The sequence below is a fragment of the Protopterus annectens genome, chromosome 15.part0 (genome assembly GCF_019279795.1).
Source record: "Protopterus annectens isolate FY-2018-M chromosome 15.part0, PAN1.0, whole genome shotgun sequence".
NCBI classification, from domain to species: domain Eukaryota; kingdom Metazoa; phylum Chordata; order Ceratodontiformes; family Protopteridae; genus Protopterus; species Protopterus annectens.
Genome location: NC_056749.1, coordinates 229,640,278 through 229,662,012, shown reverse-complemented (window position 1 = coordinate 229,662,012; position 21,735 = coordinate 229,640,278). Strand labels below are relative to the sequence as shown.

At 43.8% G+C, this 21,735-nt stretch overlaps 1 protein-coding gene across 1 annotated transcript in view; it reads right to left on the bottom strand.

Annotated features, from left to right (window-relative positions):
* The window catches only part of ATP7A (ATPase copper transporting alpha), a 2,674,176-nt gene that overhangs the window by 90,552 nt on the left and 2,561,889 nt on the right, over positions 1-21,735 (bottom strand). The window contains exon 21 of the mRNA XM_044057744.1: positions 6-123. Coding sequence (XP_043913679.1) covers positions 6-123 — 118 coding nt within the window. The remainder of the gene's footprint in view (positions 1-5; positions 124-21,735) is intronic.

Genomic DNA, 21,735 nt, shown 5'->3' with positions numbered 1-21,735 from the left:
CTTACCAGCAGCTATGGGAATTCCAACAAGATTGTATATTAATGCGAAAATAAAATTTAATCGTATTCTCTTGACGGTCTTCCTCGATAAATCTATACTGGCTACCACATCCAGCAAATCATTCTGTTGGTAAAGAAATAACAGCTTTGTAAAAAAGGAGAAGGAACTGGTTACATTTATTTTTTCATGTCGGAACAACATTACTGCTATGCTTTCAATCCGTTGTTCAAATCTCTGATAAGTAAAACTGGGTGGTACTTACCATAAGTGTATGTGAATGATTCTCCTCCTATTTTCACAGTGCTGGTATCTTATGGGTTATGCCAATCCCTGGATACTTCCTAGAGCTGGAATCCTCCAGCAATGATCTTTCTGCCTACAGTAAGCTACTTTCAGGAGTTTTGTGCTCATTACAGACATTCTACGGCAGAAATCTTCAAACTTAGTCAGCTGTAGCCCCAAAAATAACCAACAAAATATTATACTTATTGGGTGGCACAGTGGTGCAGTGGATAGCATTGTCACCTCACAGCAAGAGTTTTTTTTTCAGTTTGATTCTCAGCTGGGGTGCCTTCTATGAGGAGTCTTCATGTCCTCCATGTGTTCACCTATGCTTCTTTCCACATTCCAAAGACATGCAGTAGTTGAACTGGGCACTCTTAATTGGCCCTAGGCGTGAGTGTGTGTGCGAGTGTGTGGTACACCCTCCGAGGAGGGTTGGGCCTTGGGCTAGCAACTGAACTCCCTAAAACCCATAACTGCTACAGAAAACAATGAGTGCTGGAGAGCCCTCGTTGCCCGATATGCTGAAAGGCATGGTGTGAATAAGAGAGAGAGAGAGAGACAGATCATACTTATTCTAATACTGTAAGAGAAAAAAGTACAATGTGAATAATCACAAAAGGCACTTACAAAGCTCCTTCCACAATCACAACTAGTGTTAAACAGATATGTTGCCTCTTTCAAGATAATTCATGGAAATTAAATTTCCATTTATGAATAAGCTGGTGAGTTACTTTGTTCCAAGGATCCCACTGCACTTCCTGAATAATAAACTACACCCACCTCATGCCCAAACATGTCCAGATAAAATGCATCAAGCTGCAATTCACTTCGATATACCTTCTACAGTTATACCAACTGTGAAGCAGACAATACACAAAACCAAGAGATGCAAATTACAATATAATCAAATCATGGTAAAAGAAGGAATATTAATAAATCAGTGTATAAGGAGGGAGGATGTTGATAAAGATAAGAAATCATGTATCTGCTGTTATGGTGAGCTGTCTATCAGAAGTGCAAAACCCAGTAATGCAAGCCCCAACACCTCAAAAATATGTTGTGCAATTTCCATCAAAATTCATAATCACTCCGTTACATTTGTAAGCATTATTCCTTTATGTTAGAGGGATGTGACCACCAACTCCTGCTACATAAAGAGCTGTAAGATCATTGTTCTTTAGAGTTAAGGAGAATACTCTGAGATAACATGATCCCGAGGTTAGCATACAGTACCCCTCTTAATAATTAAAATTCCACATTTTTAAGAACTGTAGTCAATGCAGTTATGGTCTCAATGACCACTCATTATGACAAGTAACACTGACTACTGTACTGCATTTTTCCTTCCTTCCTTTATGATACTAACAGCTTATGCTGCTCTTCTGGCAGGATCACCTCTTAGATGTCCTGGAATGAGTTTTCTTAGCTAAGTCAAATAAATAAATAAATAAAAAAATAACAGTGAAGTTTAATGAATTGTAAACTTTTACATACCTACACGAACAACGAAGCAAAAGGAACGTGAGCAAAATAAACTCAAAATGGTTAGTTTTCTAATAAATTTGGCACTCGAGGTAAATGATCAGAGCTGTCCATAAGGATCCATGTAATGTAAAATCATTTAAACAGGATTCTTTGGGTAAAAATAAAACGAAGACAACTGAATCTTACAGTTTACGTTTAATGCTTTAAAAGAGATGCAACTCACAAGTTATCACTTTCATTTTGGAAAACTACACAGAATTCCGAGAGTAAGAATAAAATGAAGACAAGCCTTTGGTGCTGCTAAAGCTCAAAACACTTTTGGTCACAGCAAGAACTTCTCAGTTCTTACTTAGTCTACCTTTTTTCCTTCAGCATTTTGTGGCATGAAGGGCCTTCCCACTTCTCTCTTTTCCAAACATTCTTCCTTTTCCCTTTTGAGCAATGAAAATTCCTTCCTTTCACAGCTGGACCTCCTTCATTCTCACCTTAACTTTCTTCTCGATTCTATACAACATATATGGAACTATATTGGTTTAAAATTATGTCACGTTTCTTCACATTCTCACACTCCCTTCTGTGTTATCCTGCATCAAAAGCCCTCATATCTCTTCCCCCACTGCCCCATTTATTTCTTATGTCTGCCTTGAACACTAACATCAAAACAAACTGCACAAACTGCAAAGCTCATTGATGAACTATGACATTGCCATCAACCAGGTTCTGATGGGCTCCAGTCCTTTCTTCCATATGCAATGCAAAGGATATATTTCTTGCACAGTTTCTCTCTTTAACCAAGCTCTATGCTAATCTCCAGCTAATTTCACCAAATAATGGAAAGAATCAATCAATTGTTTTCTCATTCCTCAAACTAATTCCCCAACCCATATTAACTTTCATCCTTCATCCTCTCTTCTGCCAACCTTGGACAAACTTCTGAAGAAGGCTAGTTATATCCAACTTATGAATTTCTTAACAAATACCATACTCACTCCAAGTTACAGCATGGTTTCACTGCTGGCAGAAGCACTCAAATTGCTATCTTCTCCTTAATGGACTGTATTCTTATTTCCATGGACCAAGGCCCTATGTATCTTTGGAACCCTATTCATCAACCTCACCAGATATTTGATTCTGTTAACTATAACATTCTTGTTAACTCTGTAAACTCTGAAAATTTTCCACTGAGGTCATAAAATGGTTTGCTAACTATTTGCCAGGCAAAACCTTTTCTTCTCAAAGCCAGCTTGAACATATCCCTTGCCCTTCTTGACTATGGAGTACTGGAAGGCTCTGTCTTTAGTTCACGTCTCTCTCTCTCTTTTTCACCAATTCTCTCCCCTCTGACAGTACAGATGTGGAAGTAAAAAGTACAGTTTTGTACATACCATAAATGTAGATGTTTGAGTGTTCACCCTGCTGCAGTCATCACACTTGGGTTATCCTGCCGTCAGGCGGTCCCGCAGTCGGTCCGAATTCCAAAGTCTTGGTCCGGCGTCAGTTGCTGTTACTTCATCTCTGACGTCAGTGCGTCAGGGGTATATAAGAGGCATCCGACGCCATTTTCTTCAGTTTTTCTTGCCCCAGATGTCAGGTGCCCCCAAAAGGTAGGCAAAATATATATATATATATATATATATATATATATATATATATATATATATATATATTTATATACATACATATGGCTATATAAAAATAAAACAAAACCCTTAGGTACAAGCAAATACACCACAGAGGTAGTATAGGATAAAGTGGTAGAGATAAGTTCAGCTTGCTCAGAGGAGATGGAGGGAGGGTAACTTGGACTGCAGCAGGGTGAACACTCGAACATCTACATTTATGGTAGGTACAAAACTGTACTATGTTCATCGTGTTACCCTGCTGCAGTCATCACACTTGGGTTGAATCCCAAAGCTAAGGAGGGGAGGTGGAGTCAAACAGGGTTAGAAGAAGCTAGTAGGCCCTGCAAAACTGCAGTGGCAAAACCAGCTCTAGTCTTAGAGTAAAGAGGTAAGTGATAGTGTTTGGTGAAGGTGTGCACTGAACTCCAAGTAGCAGCTTCCAGAATATCCTTGGCTGGCACTACCCTGAGAAAGGCTGCTGATGTAGCTGTAGCCCTGGTGGAGTGGGACCTAATGTTAGCAGGTACTGGTTTCCCATGTGTGTAGCAGAAACGTATGCAATGTCCTATCCATTTAGAAATGGTCTGTTTTGAGATGGCTTTTCCTTGTGATCCTGCAGCATAGGCTACAAAGAGCTGGTCAGTTTTTCTGAAAGCCTTAGTTTTATCCAAGTAGTAACGTAATTGCCTGTGAATGTCCAAAGAGTGCAGGAGTCTTTCTCCTTTGTTCTGGGGATTTGGGAAGAAGGTGGGCAAGTGAATGGTTTGGTTTAGGCCACACTAGATACCACCTTTGGCATAAAGGAAGGATTAGTTCATAGAGAAACTCTGTCTTGATGAAAAATTAGGAAAGGTTCCACTGCTATTAGTGCCTGTAGCTCTGAGACTCTTCTAGCTGAGGTTATTGCTAGTAGTAGGGTAGTTTTCCATGAAAGAAATTTTAAATCAGTTGAAAAAGCTGGTTCAAAGGGCGACAGTGTAAGCTTTTCCAGGACAAAGTTGAGATCCCAAGTAGATGTTGGAGCTCTCCTTGGCGGTCTTAAGTTCTTAGCCCCTCTGAGGTACTGTCTTAGGAGTGGATGTGAAAATAAAGGAGGATCCGTGCTGTAATGAGCTGAAATTGCTGAGGCGTGGATCTTAATAGATGAAAAGGAAAGTCCTTTGTGTAACATCTCAGTTAAATATTGTAGAATCTGAGGAATGTTTGGCTACAGGGGATTTAGGCCTTTAGCCTGGCTCCAGGAGCAAAATCTTTTCCATTTGTCTGAATAGGTTTTCCTATTGCTGGGCCTCCTGGCCTCCAGAATGACATCCATAACAGCTTTGGATAAAGGTGTTGGTTGGTTGTTTAGGTAATTTGCCATGCAGCCAGGTTTAAAGTCTTGAGCTGGCTGTGTAGAATCAGATCGTCTTGCTGGGTGAGCAGGTGAGGAATTTGTGGCAAAATCCATGGTGGGCCCTGGGCCATGTTCCTTAAAATTGGACACCAATGTTGGCGTGGCCAGTCTGGTGCAACGAGAATCATTTGTGGTCTCTCTAATCTGACTTTCAGCAGTACCTTTGCTAGAACAGGCAGTGGAGGGAAGGCATACACTGTTAATGTTTTCCAACTGAATGAGAGAGTGTCCACTTTCCAAGCTAGTGGGTGGAAGGTCCTTGTGCAAAATTTTTGAAGTTGGTGGTTGTGGGGGTTTGCAAACAGATCTATGTCTGGGCGTCCCCATTTTTGAGCTATCATTGCAAATACTTGTGGATCTAGTTTCCATTCGTGTGGATCCATGATGTTTCTGCTTAGGTTGTCTGCCAATGTGTTTTTCTTTCCTGGGAGGAACTGTGCTTGTAACTGAACCTGGTAAGACAGTGCAGTGTTCCACAAGGTCATTGCTTGCCTGCATAGAGGGTAGGAATGTGTGCCCCCTTGCTTATGTACCACATAACTGTGGTGTTGTCTGTCCTTATTAGTAGTTGTCCTGGGTGTAGAAGGTCCTTGAAAGCTGTTAGGGCATTCTGCACTGCTAGCATTTCTTTTTGGTTGATATGCAGGTGTCTCTGATCTGTAGTCCATTTTCCCTGAATGCACTGTCCTGCCATGTGTGCTCCCCAGGCATAGTCAGATGCATCTGTTGTCATAGTTTGCCTGGCTGTGGGTAAGGTGAAAGGCTGACCCTTGTTGAGGTGACATGCCTGTGCCCACCATAGAAACTCCTGTTGAAGGCAGGGAATGAGTGAAATCATTGTTTCCAAGCTGTGGCTGCGCTGAGTCCATACACTTTTCAGGTACCATTGTAACTTCCTCATATGCAGTTTCGCAAATGGTATTAGTAGAATGCAAGATGCCATGAATCCCAAGGCCTGCAGATTTTTTCTTGCAGGGAGTTGGGTCTTTGTTGCCATTATTTTGAAATATTGAAACAGCTATCGTTGTTTGTCTGGCGTGAGATAAGCCATATGGGCCGTTGTATTCAAGCTGGCACCCAGGAATGTTGTGTTTTGTGAGGGCACTAGTTTTGATTTCTTTTCGCTTACTGTGTACCCTAGGCAACTTAGAAGGTGTTGACAAATGCCAGATGCTGTAAAAGAATGTCCTTGCTTTCTGCTTGAATAAGACAGTCGTCCAGGTATGGGTATATTTGAATTCCTCTTTGTCTGCAGTATGCAATTACTGGTGCCAGGCATTTTGTGAAGACCCTGGGTGCAGTAGATAAGCCAAAGGGCAGTGCAGAGAATTGATAATGCGTTGAACCTGCAATGAAGTGGAGGTATCTTCTGCAATTTTGTCTGATAGGGATATGCAGGTATGCCTCCTTGAGGTCCAAAGTGACTAGCCAAGCATTCTTGACCAGCATGGGAAGAAGCTGCTGTAGTGTTAGCATCTTGAATTTTGGTACTTGCAGATAGGTGTTCAGAATTGAAAGATCCAGAATGGGTCTCCATGCTTTGTCCTTTCTTGGAACTAGGAAGAGTCTTGAGTAAAATCCTTGTCCCTGCTCCTGTGTAGGTACCTGTTGAATGGCTCTCATGTTCATGAGAGCTGTAATTTGTTTTTGTGCCTCTGCCCATTGATTTGGTGGCAGGTTTGGCATCCCTTTGATCCTTGGTAAGGTATGAAAGTGGAATCTGTATCCTTGCGAGACAATGTTTAGAACCCATTTGTCTTTTGTGATGATGTGCCAGTTGTCTGCAAAAAATGCTAGTTTTCCTCCCAAGGGTGTTGCCAGGAGAGATTTGCTTGTTAGTTTGAGGATAGAGTCATTGTGTCTGCTTTCAGCTAGCTTGGGGCCTGGCTTCTCCTCCTTTCTGGGTAGCAGAACCCCATTGGCGAGGTTTGTAAGGGCCCTGTGACTGACCTCTGCCCCTTGGGCATCTGTATTTGCCCCTCTGTGATCTGTCTGAAGCTGGAAAGGACCAATTTTTTGTTGGCCAATTTCTGCTGAAGCGATGGGGTTGTACCTGCAAGAAATCCTTGACCGTTTGCATAGATTTAGCCTTATCCTCCATTTTCTTTAAAACCTCTTCAGCTTTGACACCAAATAAAACATCCTGTTGTAAAGGTGCATCTAATAATGTTGCTTTAACATGGTCAGGATTGGTTTGCTCTTTTAACCAAGCATGTCTACGAATGGCTGAGCCAGTAACAGCTGCTCTACAGGAAGCGTCCAGTGAATCAAATCCGCATTGTAAAGTATGCTTGCCCACCTGTTCAGCTGCATGCAACAGATGCTGCAGTTCCTTGAATTCAGGCTGTTCTGAGTGTATGCTCATTTTTTGTTTTAACTGAGACATCAGGGATTGTTGATATTTCAACATGTGAAACTGGAAATTTAATGCTCTCATAGCCAGAGTTGCAGAGGTGTATATTTTCTTTCCCCATCTATCTAGGGCTCTGGAATCTCTTTCAGAGGGCACAGGATTTTTAGCCATAGAAGCCTTTGCTCCCTTAGGACCCTGGGATATGGTTTCTGGGTCAGCTACAGGGCTTTTATAAAGGAATTTGTGTGAGTCAGGCACTCTGTAATATCTGTCTGGTTTGGCTGGAGCAGGAGGTAGAGAGTCTGGATTTAAACTAGACTCCAAGTAGACATCATCCACAATATCTAAAACAGGAGGGATAGCAAGAGGTCTATGCTGGGGTAATAAAAGGAACTCTCTGAGCCTTTTCTTAGAATCTGAGTAATCCTGGCCTTCCCAGTGGAAATGCTCCCTCATGGTATGTAATGTTTCCCCAAAGGAGTAGTCTCCAGGGGGAGATGCTGAGGGAATAGAGTCTTCAGCATCAGAATCCTCATAAGGTGGAAAAGTGTAATCCTGTTCCTCAGAAGAATCTGAGGAGAGAGAAACCTGGTCAGAGGATGCATAATCCTCCTCTTGTCTTGGTCTTTCATCAGGAGGGGGATAGGAACCCCTGATAAGGATAATTAAATCTTCAGCCATCTTAAGCATCTGTTTCTTAGGCATGGAGCCTTGACCTGTAGACTGAAGAACAGTTTTCTTAGGTTTTAAAGGAGTTTTAAGCTTAGCATAAGATTTAATGGTGAGTGTAGTCAGTCTGAAGACACCTTCTGCACCGGTGTCTAAATCTGCTCCGGTGTCGGTAGATGGCTGCGTCGGCCTAGTATACTCCGCTTGGGAGTCGGCAGCTGACTGGGGTTCCAGCTCTGCAATCATCAGGGGCTGCATAGGCGCCTCACTAAAAACCAGAGAACCGGTGACAGGCCTAGCTGAGGCCTCAGGGTCTGGCTTATTCCTAGGCTGCCTGTCCTTATCCTTGCATTTTTTATGAATTGTGGTCGGCGGCTGTTCCAACGGCATGATATAATTGATATAATTGCAAAGTCAAAATGGCGTTTGATAGTGCGTTTATTAAACCTAGTGCAAAACCGACAACTTGTGACGTCGTGGTCTGGGCCTAGGCAAGGAATACAATAGGAATGGAAGTCCTTATGAGGTATTTGCTTCCCACAAGAAATGCAATTGTTAACTTTTTCTGACATTGGTCTGAGGCAAGAAAATGTTCCCCAGCGTGGTACTTAGCTTTATTGAAGACTTTGGACTGAAATTCAAATTGAAAATCTCAGGTGTCGGCCGACCGGCACTTGCGAACTGCTTCTGCTTCGGGCACTGCGCGGCAAGAAAGACTGAAGAAAATGGCATCGGATGCCTCTTATATACGCCCTGATGCACTGACATCATGGAAGAAGCAACAGCAACCAACACCGGACCAAGACTTTGGAATTCGGGCCGACTGCGGGACCGCCTGACGGCAGGATAACGCAAGAGTGATGACTGAAGCAGGGTAACACGATGAACATCTTACCATTACAGTAGATGATTGAATGATCACTGCTGCAGTAGTCTTAGCTATATGTGATATAGCCTGCCAAGGATATAACAGCTGGCCAGCTTCCAAAACTTCGGGGCACCTTTCACACACCCACAGTGTCAGGCAGTTCAAGCTGAGCTGATTAAAAGACAAGTTTGGGTGCAAAGCCTTTCAGAGCCTTTCTGCCAACAGAGAGAGGGAAGCTGAGCCCTGAAAGGACAATGCTAGGGACAACAAAAAATAAATGTCCACACCCTGGCATAAAAACCACACCAAAAACATGGATGGAAGGGGGCTATAGATACTGCACAGTGATCACTCAAACATCTACTGTTATGGTAGGTTTTACTTATACAAAAGCACTATGATCATCATATTGATCACTGCTGCAGTAGCCTTAACTGTATGGGTAGGTCACCTTAGCTAACTATACGTGGGAGGTGGAAGGAGAAAAGTGCAAAAGCCCTGGAGAATGATCCTAGCAAAGCCTGAACTGGACCTAGAGAAGGAATCAACCTTAAAGTACTTTGTAAAAGTACGTACAGAGAACCAAGTAGCAGCTTCTAGAATACTTCTAGAATCCAACCCTTTCCAAAAAGCCATAGATGAAGCCAAATCCCTGGTAATGTGGGCCTTGAGCCTGCCTGGGATTGTTTTGTTATGCTGAATATACCAAAAGGTAAAAGCCTTAGGCAATTATTTCAAAATGGTCTGTTCTGACACAGATTTCCCTTCTTCTTCTTATCTTCACAAGAAATGAACTAATCTGAAGATCTGAAATATTTAGTTCTGTCAAGATAGTACCCCAGTTGTCAGTGGACATCCAAAGTATGAAGTATCTTTCTCCCTAATTTTTAGGTTTTGGAAAGAAAACAGGGAAATGGATCATATGGCTTAAAATAAACTCGGATACCACTTTAGGCATAAAAGAAAGAAAGGATTAGTTCTCAAAGAAACCTGCCCCTTTGGAAAATGAGAGAGTGATGACTCATCATAAGAACCTTCAACTCTGTCACCCTTCCTGCAGAGGTCAGAGCAATCAGTAAAACTGTTTTCCATGTTAAGAACCTCAAGTCACTTACACTCTCTGGTTTAAATGGAACAACTGTTAGCTTCTCTAACACAAAATTAATATCCCAAGTACAGGCCACTGGTTTTCTTGGAGGCCTCTTATGCAAAACCCCTTTCAAGAACATTTTGACATGAGACTGCATTCAAAGAGTATGATCCGTGAGCAGACATGCTGAAATGGCCAATAAATGAAACTTGACATCGGAGTACCAAAGGCCATAGGATAGTAACACATACAATTATTACAGAACCAGAGAACAACTAATTCTGAATGGGTTCTGGTTATGTTATTGGCATCAACTTGAAAACCTTTTCGATTTGCTAGTATCTTGCCTCCATAGCTACTTGTTGCACATCCTCAGCAATCAGGTGCCTAAAAGGAATTAAGACACTATCATCCAGGCAGTCGAGTGAAGTTGACTGATGTCGAGGTCTATCAAACAATCCTGTTTTTTGTGTGAGGAAGCTTGAGGCAATTGCCCATGGCCATTTCCAAAAGAAGGGAGAACACTGCTGCATTGGCTAGAAGGAAGTCACCACATTGATCTTGGTGTATTCCTTCTGAATCTTCATAAGTACCCTGAATATTTGGAGAAAGGGTGGAAAAGCATACAGGAACATTCCTGTCCAAGGAAAAGAAAAGGCATCTGTCTTTCAGGCCTTCTTGCATGGAGTCCTGAAACAAAATTTTACCATTTGATTGTTCAGAGTGGAGGCAAAGAGGTCTACCTGAGGAACTCTCAACAGATGGATCAAATCTTGGAAGATCCCCTGATCTAGTTTCCATTCATGAGGGTTTGCCCTGGTCTTGCTCAGCTTGTCTGCCACAGAGTTTTGATCTGACAGAATTTAGGATACCTGCAGAGTAAGATTAGGCAGTGAAGCTATATTCCAGCTAAAATGACTAGTCTGCAAAGGGGGTATGATCTGGTTGCCTCCCCTTGCTTGTTGATGTATTACATGACTGTGATATTGTCTACAATGACTTGAAAAGGTCCCAAGGACCAAAGATGGTTCAGAGAGTTGAGTGGTTTCACTAGAGCAAGAATATCCTAAATATTTATGTGCTTGTGTTTGTCCTTGGTATCCCACAATTTTAACCATTCTGAAACTGCTCTCAGACCAAAATCCAAAGCATCTCTGGTGACTGACTGCTTTGCAGCAGGAAGAGAGAAAGGAGAACTAGATTTAAAGATATCTGCTGCCTCCATCAAAAGATTTCTCTTCTAGCAAACCTCAGCACTGGGATTTGAAAAGATAAAGAGTGTTGATGCTGGAATCAAAGACATTTCAGATACTACTCTATCCTTCTCATGTGGAGTCTTTCCAGGGGTATCACGAGAATCATAGATGCCTTAAGACCCAAAATCCTGAGGTATTCCCTTGCAGTGGCTGAAGTCTGAGTGGAAAATCTCAGAAATAGCTCTGGATAAAGATAGTACAGTTGTGTACACTTACCATAAATGTAGATTTTCGAGTGTATTCACTGTTGCAGTAATCACATTTGGGTAATCCCTACCAGGGTAGCCCTCAGTCAGCCTGAATACCAGAGGCTTAGTATTTCTGCGTCGGTTGCTGTCGCTTCAGGACTGACATCAGGTCGTCAGTCGTATAAAATAAGGCAGCCAACGCTATTACACCAGTTTTTCTTGCCCTGTCAGGAGCCCCCAAGTGGAAGCCAGGTTTTGGTGGAAGAACCCCACCAGTAGAAAGTAAATACCAAAAAATTCCTTTTAAGGAGAGAAGAAAGAAGAGGGGGATGGAGGGAGGGAAACCAGGACTGCAACAGTGAATACACTCGAACATCAACATTTATGGTAAGTGTACACAACTGTACTATGTTCTTCATGTTTCACTGTTGCAGTCATCATATTTGGGTTGATTCCCAAAGCTGAGGAAAAAGGATGCCCTGTAAGACTGTAGAGGCAAACCCTGCCCTGGATTTGGAGAAGATAGGCAGGTGGTAGTGTTTGATGAAAGTGTGAACAGATGTCCAGGTGGCAGCCTCCAGGATGTCCCTGGTGGGGACTCCTCTGAGAAGCGCAGCAGAGGTGGAGGCTGCTCTGGTGGAGTGAGTCCTGACCCCCTTAGGGGGAGGCTTTCCGTGTTGCTTGTAACAGAAATGGATGCAGTATGCCATCCATTTGGAAATTGTTTGTTTGGAGATGGCTTTGCCCTCTGCCCCTGCAGCAAAGCTAACCAGCAATTGATCAGACTTTCTGAAGGATTTAGTCCTGTCTAGACAGAATCTGAGCTGTCTGTATACATCTAGACAGTGTAGAATCCTTTCCCCCTTGTTCTGTGGGTTAGGGAAAAAGGTTGGCAAATGAATGGATTCGTTGAGCCACACTGGACACCACTTTGGGCATGAAGGATGGGTTAGTCCTGAGGGAAACCCTGTCAGCATGGAAGATGATGAAGGGCTCCACAGCCATGAGTGCTTGTAGCTCAGAGACCCTTCTGGCTGAAGTGATGGCCAGAAGGAAAGCTGTCTTCCAGGAGAGAAATTTTAGCTCTGCTGAAGATGCTGGTTCGAAGGGGGGCAGGGTGAGCTTTTCCAATACAAAGTTAAGGTCCCAAGCTGGGGTTAATGCTCTTCTGGGTGGCCTCAAGTTGCTAGCCACTCTTAGGAATTATTTGATCAGAGGGTGTGAGAAAAAGGGCTGCTCAGTGTGGGAAATGAGCAGAGATAGCAGAGGCATGAATTGTAATAGAGGAAAAAGAGAGACCACTGTGTAGCAGGTCAACTAAGTAATCCAGGATGAGAGAGAGGGAGGGCTGTATCATATCGGCTCCCTTAGCCTGAATCCAGGTGCAAAACCTTTTCCATTTGTCAGCATAAGACTTTCTAATGCCAGGGCGTCTGGCCTCACGTATAACATCTAGAACCTGTTTATTGAGGCTGGCAGACTGATTGGTGGCCAGGGAATAAGCCAAGTTGCCAAATTTAGGGTCTGCCATTGGGGATGCATGAATTCTCCTTCCCTCTGGGTCAGGATGGTTGGGGTCTGAGTGAGATGCCATGGTGGCAGTGAGAACAGGTTGCGCAGCAGTGGGTACCAGTGCTGGTGAGGCCAGTCTGGAGCAATAAGAATTGTCCTTGGTTTTTCCTCCCTTGTTTTGAGCAGTACCCTGGGGATGAGAGGTAGTGGAGGAAAGGCATAGACCAACAGACTGACCCAGGGGAAGGACAGGGCATCCACTTTCCAAGCCAAGCAGTGATGCGTCCTGGTGCAGAACTTGCTGAGCTGATGGTTGGTGTGGGAGGCAAAGAGTCGACCTTCAGGGTGCTCCATTTCTGAATTATTAGGATGAAGGTTCTTTTGTCTAGCTGCCACTCGCGTGGGTCCAAAAGATTTCTGCTTAAGTGGTCTGCCAGAGATTTTAGAGAACCTGGCAAGAATTGTGCTAACAGGTGGATTTGCATGGCAGAGGCTGTGTGCCAAAGGGTTATGGCCAGCCTGCATAGAGGGTAGGAGTGAGTCTCCCCCTGCTTGTTGATGTACCACATCACAGTGGTGTTGTCCGTTTTCATCAGGAAACCCCCTGGGGAGAGAAGGGGCTTGAAAGCTGTCAAGGCCTGCTGGACAGCTATCATCTCTTTTTGGTTGATGTGCAGATGGATTTGCTGTGGGCTTCATTGGCCCTGTATGCACCTGCCGTCCAGGTGGGAACCCCAGGCATAGTCTGATGCACAGGTGGTGAGAATGGTAGTCCCTTGTTGTGGGAGCAAGCTGCTGCCCACCAAAGAAAATCTTTTCTGAGGCAAGGTATCATAGGTATAAGAGTTTCCAAGTCTTGTGAGTGTTGACATCAAAGGCTTTTTAGGTACCACTGAAGTTTCCTCATATGCAGTCTGGCATATGGAATAAGTAGAATGCAAGATGCCATGAACCCCAGAGCTTGCAGGATTTTCCTTGCAGATAACTGGGGTCTGGTGGCTAGTTGAGAGAAGAAGGCTGTCAGATAAGTTTGCTTCTCTGGTGTAAGGAATGCGATCTGGGATGCTGTGCCCAGGATTGCTCCCAGGAATATAAACCTTTGGGTGGGTACTTGTTTGGATTTCTTTTTGTTGATCATGCACCCTACGGAGGTCAGTAGGGATTTTACAAAGGCCAGGTGCTTGAGCAGTTTTTCCTGGCTGTCTGCCTGAATTAGGCAGTTGTCTAAGTATGGGTAAATTTGGACATTTCTTTGTCTGCAAAAGGCAATGGCCGAAGCCAGACATTTTGTGAAAACTCTGGGAGCAGTAGATAAGCCAAAGGGAAGTGCAGAGAACTGAAAGTGCAGGGATCCCACCCTGAAACGCAGATACTTCCTGCGTGATTCCCTGATAGGAATGTGGAGGTAGGCCTCTTTCAGGTCTAGGGTGGCTAGCCAAGCATCCTTGGAGAGCATGGGTAGCAGCTGCTGGAGGGTGAGCATTTTGAATTTTGGTATCACCAGGAAGGTGCTTAGAATGGATAGATCGTGGATGGGGTGTCAGGTGCCCTCTTTTATGGGTATCAGAAAAAGTCTGGAGTAGAAACCTTGGCCTTTTTATTCTGTAGGAACATGCTCTATTGCCCTCATAGAGAGCAGGGAAAGGACTTGCTTTTGCACCTCTGCCCACTGGTTTGGAGGCAGATCTAGGAAACCTTTTGGAGTTGGAAGGGTGTGGAAAGAAAATGTTTGTATCCCTAGGACACTATGTTGAGGACCCAGCAGTTGTTGGTAATGGTGGCACATATGCTTGCATGAAAGGAGAGTTTTCCTCCTAGGGGTAAGTGAAGGTGGGCAGAGGGAGGGGGTGGGGAGAGGAGAGTCATTGTGAGTTCTTACCATGACGGGGTGGCTTAGAACTCCCTGTTTTTGAAGTGGAGGAAGTCCACTGTTTTGATATCTGCATTCCCTGTGGCTGCTGTCTGGGGGGAGGTCTGCTTCCAAGGGGCCTGGATTGAACTGACATGGTGGGAGCAGGAAAGGACCAGTGCTTGGAGGGGCAATGCCTGCTGAACCTGGGTGGCTGGACCTGTAAGAAATCCTTAACTGCCTGCATAGATTTATCTTTTTCTTCCATCTTTTTTAAGACTTCTTCTGCCTTAATGCCAAATAAGTTGTCTTTATGCAAGGGTGCATCGAACAATTTAGATTTAACATGATCTGGCAAGGGCTGTTCCTTAAGCCATGCATGTCTTCTAAGGACAGAACCAGCGACTGCTGCCATGCAAGAAGCTTCTAGGGCATCAAACCTACAGTGCAAGGTGTGTTTAGTTACTTGGCTTGCAGAATGCATTAACTCTTGTAACTCTTTAGGTTCTGCACAAGCAGGAAAGGAAGACATTTTCTGTTTGAGGAGTTCCGGGGTATGTTGCTGAAATTTTAGCATATGGAACTGGCAATTTAGTGCTCTGATAGCAAGAGTAGCAGCGGTGTATACTTTTTACCCCACCTGTCTAGTCCTTGGGAATCCCTAACTGAGGGGGTGGGATTCTTAGCAGAGGTTCCTTTAATTCCATTAGGCCCTTGAGAAATTACCTCAGGGTCAGCAGTAGGATTTTTAAAAAGAAATTTGTGTGAGTCAGGGACTCTGTAAAACCTGTATGGTTTTCTGGGAACAGGAGAGAAGGTGTCAGGAGTCAAACTGGATTCCAGGAAAACATCCAGGACAGGGGGAATGGCCAGGGGTCTATGCTGTGGAAGATCCAAGAATTCCCTGAGTCTCTTTTTAGATGGAGGCTAGTCCTGACATTCCCACTGGAAATGTTCCCTTAAGGTATGAAGGGTTTCCCCAAAGAAAAAGTCCTCGGGGGAGAGGCTGAAGGAATGGAGTCCTCTGCATCAGAATCCTTATAAGCAGAGAGGGGTTGCATGTCTTCATATTCAGATGCATCAGAGTCATCAGACTCCTGTTCAGACAAAATTACTAGGGAAAGATCTATTTTTCGTTTGGAAGGGGTAGCTTGGCTTCCCCTGATCAGCATGATAAGATCTTTCACCATTTTAAGCATTTGAGACGGAGGCAAGGAAGCAAGTGCCTGAGATTGGTTTGTCAGTTTCTTGGGTGTGGTTTGTACCCTGGGCCTTAGAAACTCATTAGTTTAGAAACTCGGTAGTTTACGAAAGACGATAGATCGAAAGAAGTTGTCGGTTTGTGTCGAGAATCGGTAGTGCGAAGTACTTCCTCGGAAGCCAGTGCCTCCTCAGTGGCTCTAGACCCATCCAAGTGAGAGAAAACTGCAGGATCCTTAGTCGAAGAAGAGTTTTGTGGCATAACAGATGCTGAAAGGGTCTCGGTAGCGGCCTGCAAATCCACACAAGTGAGCATCAGGAGCTGCGAAGGCACCTCACTGAGGACCGGAGAACTGATGACTAGCTTAACGGAAGCGACAGCGGGGGACATCGTTGTCAAAGGGGGGTAGGGTGAGCTTTTCAAACACGAAGATAAGGTCCCAAGCTGTGGTAGGAGCTCTTCTGGGTAGCCTTAAGTTGTTAGCCCCTCTTAGGAACTGTTTGATGAGAGGGTGTGAGAAGAGGGGTAGCTCTGTGCTGTAATGAGCAGAGATAGAAGAGAAGGATAGACCCTAGGTAATCCAGGATGAGAAGTAGGGAGGGCTGTGCTGTTTCGGCCCTGAATGCACCTGCCGTCCAGGTGTGCACCCCAGGTATAGTCTGATGCATCTGTGGTGAGGGTCTGGGCGGCGGGAGGTTGTGAGAAGGGAAATCCCTTGTTGTGGTTGCATGCTGCTGCCCACCAAAGAAAATCTTTCCTTAAACAGGGTATCACAGGTATGATAGTTTCCAGATCTTGAGAGTGTTGACACCAAAGGGTTTTTAGGTACCATTGTAGTTTCCTCATATGTAGTCTGGCATATGGAATGAGTAGAATGCAGGAGGCCATAGACCCTAGAGCTTGCAGGATTTTCCTTGCGGATAGCTGGGTTCTGGTGGCTAGTTAAGAGAAGTAGCCTGTCAGGTAGGCTTGCTTTTCTGGAGTAAGGAATGCCATCTGGGATGCTGTGTCCAGGCTTGCTCCCAAGAATACATTTTTTTGTGTGGAGACTAGTTTCGATTTCTTTTCGTTGATAGTATACTGCAGGGAGGTCAGTAGGTCCTTTAAAAAGGTCAGGTGCTGTAACAGCTTTTCCTGACTGTCTGCCTGAATCAAGCAATCGTTTAAGTATAGGTAAATCTGAATATTTCTTTGTCAGCAAAAAGCAATGGCTGGACTCAGGCATTTTGTGAAAACTCTGGGAGCAGTGGATAAGCCAAAGGGAAGAGCAGAGAACTGAAAGTGCATAGATTCTGGCCTGAAAGGTAGATATTTCCTGCAAGATTCCCTTGATTAGGATGTGTAGGTAGGCCTCTTTTAGGTCTAGGGTGGCTAACCAAGCATCCTTGGAAAGCATAGGAAGAAGTTGTTGGAGGATGAGCATTTTGAATTTTGGTATCACCAGAAAGGTGTTTAGAATGGATAGATCGAGAATTGGGTGCCAGGTGCCCTCTTTTTTGGGTACCAGGAAGAGTCTGGAATAGAAACCTTGGCCTATCTGGTCTGCAGGATCATGGTGTATTGCCCTCATGGAGAGCAGGGAATGGACTTGCTTTTTGGCCTCTGCCCATTGGTTTGGAGGAAGATCTGGAAACTCTTTTGGGGTTGGCAGAGTGTGGAAATAAAATTTGTATCCTCGGGACACTATGTCGATGACCCATCGCTCGTTGGTAATAGAGGCCCAGTTGTTTGCATGGAAGGAGAGTTTTCCTCCTAGGGGCACAAGCAGGTGAGGTAAGGGGTGCAGGTGTAAAGTCATTGTGAGTTTTTACCATAAGGGGGGGCTTAGCACTCCCTGTTTTTGGAGAGGAGGAACTCCATTGCTTAGATCTCTGCATTCCCTGGGACTGCTGTCTAGGGTGTCTGCTTCCCCTGGGTCTTGGCTGAGCTGGCCTGGAGGGAGCTGGAAAGGACCAATGCTTGGAGGCTGGACCTGTAAAAAGTCTTTAACTGCCTGCACAGATTTAGCTTTTTCTTCCATCCTTTTTAAGACCTCTTCTGCCTTGGTGCCAAACAAATTGCCTTTGTTCAATGGTGAGTCCAATAATTTTGATTTGACATGGTCTGGCAAGGTCTGTTCTTTAAGCTAAGCTTACCGTCTAAGGACAGAACTAGTAACTGCTGTCCTGCAAGATGCTTCTAGGGCATCAAAGCCACATTGCAAGGTGTGCTTAGTAATTTGGCTTGCAGAATTTGCTTACAAGAATGCTCTTGTAATTCTTTATTTTCTGCACAAGCAGGAAAGGAAGATATTTTTGTTTGAGGAGTTCCATGGTATGCTGCATATGTATATTTCAGCATGTAGAACTGACAATTTAGTGCTTTAATAGCAAGAGTTCCCATCTGTCTAAAGCTCGGGAATCCCTGTCTGAGGGGGTGGGATTCTTAGCTGAGGTTGCTTTAATTCCTTTGGGTCCTTGGGAGATGACTTCTGGGTGAGCAGTAGGATTTTTGAAAAGGAATTTGTGAGAGTCAGGGACTCTGTAGTACCTGTCAGGTTTCCTGGGAGCAGGAGGAAGGGTGTCAGGAGTCAAAATGGATTCCATAAAAACATCATCCACAACATCCAAGACAGGAGAAATGGATAAAGGTCTGTGCTGTGGTAAATTTAAGAATTCCCTGAGTCTCTTTTTTGACTGAGGATAGTCTTGACATTCCCATCGGAAATGCTCCTTAAAGTATGTAGGGTTTCACCAAATGAAAAATCCTCGGGAGGAGAGGCAGAAGGAATGGATTCCTCTGCATCAGAATCCTCATAAGCAGAGAGGGGTTGCATGTCTTCATATTCAAAAACCTCAGAGTCATCGGACTCCTGTTCAGATAAAACTACTTTGGACAAGTCTCTTTTTCTTTTGGAAGGGGTAGCCTGGCTTCCCCTAATAAGCATAATAAGGTCTTCCACTATTTTAAGCATTTGAGACTGAGGCATGGAAGTAGGCGCCCGAACTTGGGTTGTCATTTTTTTTAGGCGTAGTTTATACCCGGGGCCTTAGAAACTCGGTAGTTTTAGAATGAACTGAAGACGCGGAAGAAGTCATCGGTTTGTGTCGAATATCGGTAGTGAGAAGAACTTCCCCGGAAGCTGGTGTCTGCTCAGCGGCTCCGGACCCATCCAAGGTAGAGACAGCCGCAGGATCCTTAGTCGAAGAAGAGTCTCACGGCATACCGGACTCAGAACGGGTCTTGGTAGTGGCCTGTGAATCCACAGAAGTGGGCATCAGGGACTGCGAAAGCATCTCACTGAGGACCGGAGAACTGATGACTAGCTTAACGGATGCGTCGGCAGTTTTGGGCCTGTGCAGTCTGTCTCTGTCTTTATCCTTACATTTTGTTGGAAGATTGCTAGTCGGATGGCGTACTGAAGCCATATCGAAATACAAGGACTGACAGCAAAAATATTTAGCTACAATAAGGGCCCGACAAGGTATAGTTCTGGTGTTGAACAAAGCACAAAAGTGACAGCGAGGGACGTCATGATTTTGGCCTAAACAGGTGATGCAGTAAGAATGGAAGTCTCAGTGTGGTATTTGCTTTACACAGGCGAGACAATTGTTAACTTTTTCTGACAACGGTTAGAGCAAGAAAAAAGGATCCCCAACAGGGTACTTAGCTTTAGAAGACTTCAACTTCAATTCAGAAATGAAAACTCAGGTAGCGTCTGACCGGCACTCATGCGAACTGCTTCTGCTTTGGGTTCTGTGGCAAGAAAGACTGATGTAATGGCGTTGGCTGCTTGATTTTATACCACTGACAACCTGACGTCAATCCTGGAGCGACAGCAAATGACGCAGACATACTAGGCCTCTGGTATTCGGGCCGACTGAGGGCTACCCCTGGCAGGATAACCCAAGTGTGATGACTGCAACAGTGAAACACGAAGAACATCATCTATGTTGTCCTGTGGAAGAAAAGCTCTTTGAACTGAGGTGCCTAGTTGACATTACAGGAACACAATTCTGTGTGAAAGAATGTTCTCTTAGAATCCCAGCTTGTGTAAGAGATCTCTCACCCAACAGAGACATTCCTGACACTTTGAAAAAGACTCTGCAAACATAAGCAAGTCATCTAAATATGGAAAAATCTGGATACCCTGTAGCCTGCAATATGTTATTACTGGAGCTGGACACTTTGTGAACACTCTTGGTGCAGTAGATAATCCAAAGGATAAGGCAGAAAATTGCTCATGTGATTCAGACACACAAAACCTTTAGAAACATCTGAAGTCTTGTGAACAGGGATGTGATGATAAGCATCTTTTAAGTTTAGTGTTGCCAGGAAACTTGAAAGAGGAAGAAGAGATAACAGGCTGTGAAGTGACATCATTTTAATTTGGACACTATCATAAATTGGTTTAGGAAAGAAAGATCCAGAACTGGTCTCCAAGAATTTTTTCTTTCTTTCTTTCTTTGGCACTAGGAACATCTTTGAATAAAAGACGCTTCCCAACTGGAAAGGAGGAACTGGTTCTATCACTCATTGGAACAGCATGTGATGAAGAACCAGAGGAAACAAGAGTCTAATCTGGAGGATGAACCATGACCCCCTGATAAGAAGGAATTTCCTCCCATGCCATCTGTAACCTTGCTGAATGATTTTCATAACCAGTTTGTCTGAAACTATCTGTTGCGGAAAAAAAAATGAAAATTCAGACTTTCTGGAAGAAAACAGGGGTCAGGGTGGGAGGGGTTCATAAGGTCTCTTGAACAGTCATTCTGACTTGTTGGACTACTTTGGAAATCCCCTTGCCATTTCTTCTTAAAAAGGAAGTTATGTATTTACTATAATGTTCCATCTGTGCTGTCCATTTTCATTCTTGCTCAACTAATGGGTTTGGATTTGATCCCTCGGATCCAACTCGGACATTGCTAAAGCTCGTGGGAACCAAAAACTCTTAAGCTTTTCCCTTACCCATAATGCAACAACCACAAGTACCTCAGATCTTGTTTGCTGAATTTACTGGAAAGGAAATATTTGTTGTGCAAAGAAAAAGAAAGTGAAAAACTCACATGCAGTCAAAAAATAGAAAAGACTATATCTGGAGTTCAATATATAGGGCAGTAATGTCCCCTAACCACTCAATCTCTCAGAAGTTTGCAAAGGATGGGGGTTGTGGGAGGGGACACAAGGAAGAATGAAAATGGACAACACAGATAGAATGTTATGATAAGTACATAACTTCTTTATCTGATGTTGTCAATTTTCATTCTATCCTCAACTAATGGGACAGAGTCCCCAGCTAACTAACTCTACCTCTGGAGACCACATCCAATTTGTAATGAGTAACAAAGGAATGGGGAGTAGCCCAAGTAGCTGCTGGACATATGTCATCCATGAATGTCCTGGAAAGAAAAACTGAAGATGTTGCCATGTATCTATTTGAACGAGCTCAAACTGGTCATGGTAATGGAACACCCAATTTTGTTTTTTAAATAAATGAAACTGATACAATCAGTTAACCATCTGGCTAAAGTTACTTTGGCAACCAGTTTTCCCAATGTCAAGTCTGCAAAGGATTCAAACAAGTCTGTTTTTCTAACGTCTTTTGTTTTATGCAGGGAAAAACGTAATTGTCTGTGAACATCCAGTAAATGTAGCATATATTCGCCTTTGTTAGTAAAATTGGGGGAAGAGAACTGGCAAATTAACAGACTGATTGATAGTGAATTTTGACATCACCTTGGGAAGAAAGGACGCACTGGTTCGGAATGTAAATCTATCCTTGTAAAAACTCAAGTATGGAAGTTTTGAAGACAGTGCTTACATTTCTGAAATTCGTCTAGCAAATGTAATGGCTACTAGAAAAATCATTTTCCAAATAAGATATTTAAGGTCACACTTCACTGCTGGTTTAAAGGGGGAATGTATAAGTGCCTGCAGTACCAGATTCAAGTCCCATGGGGGAGTTGGGTCTTTAAAAGGAAG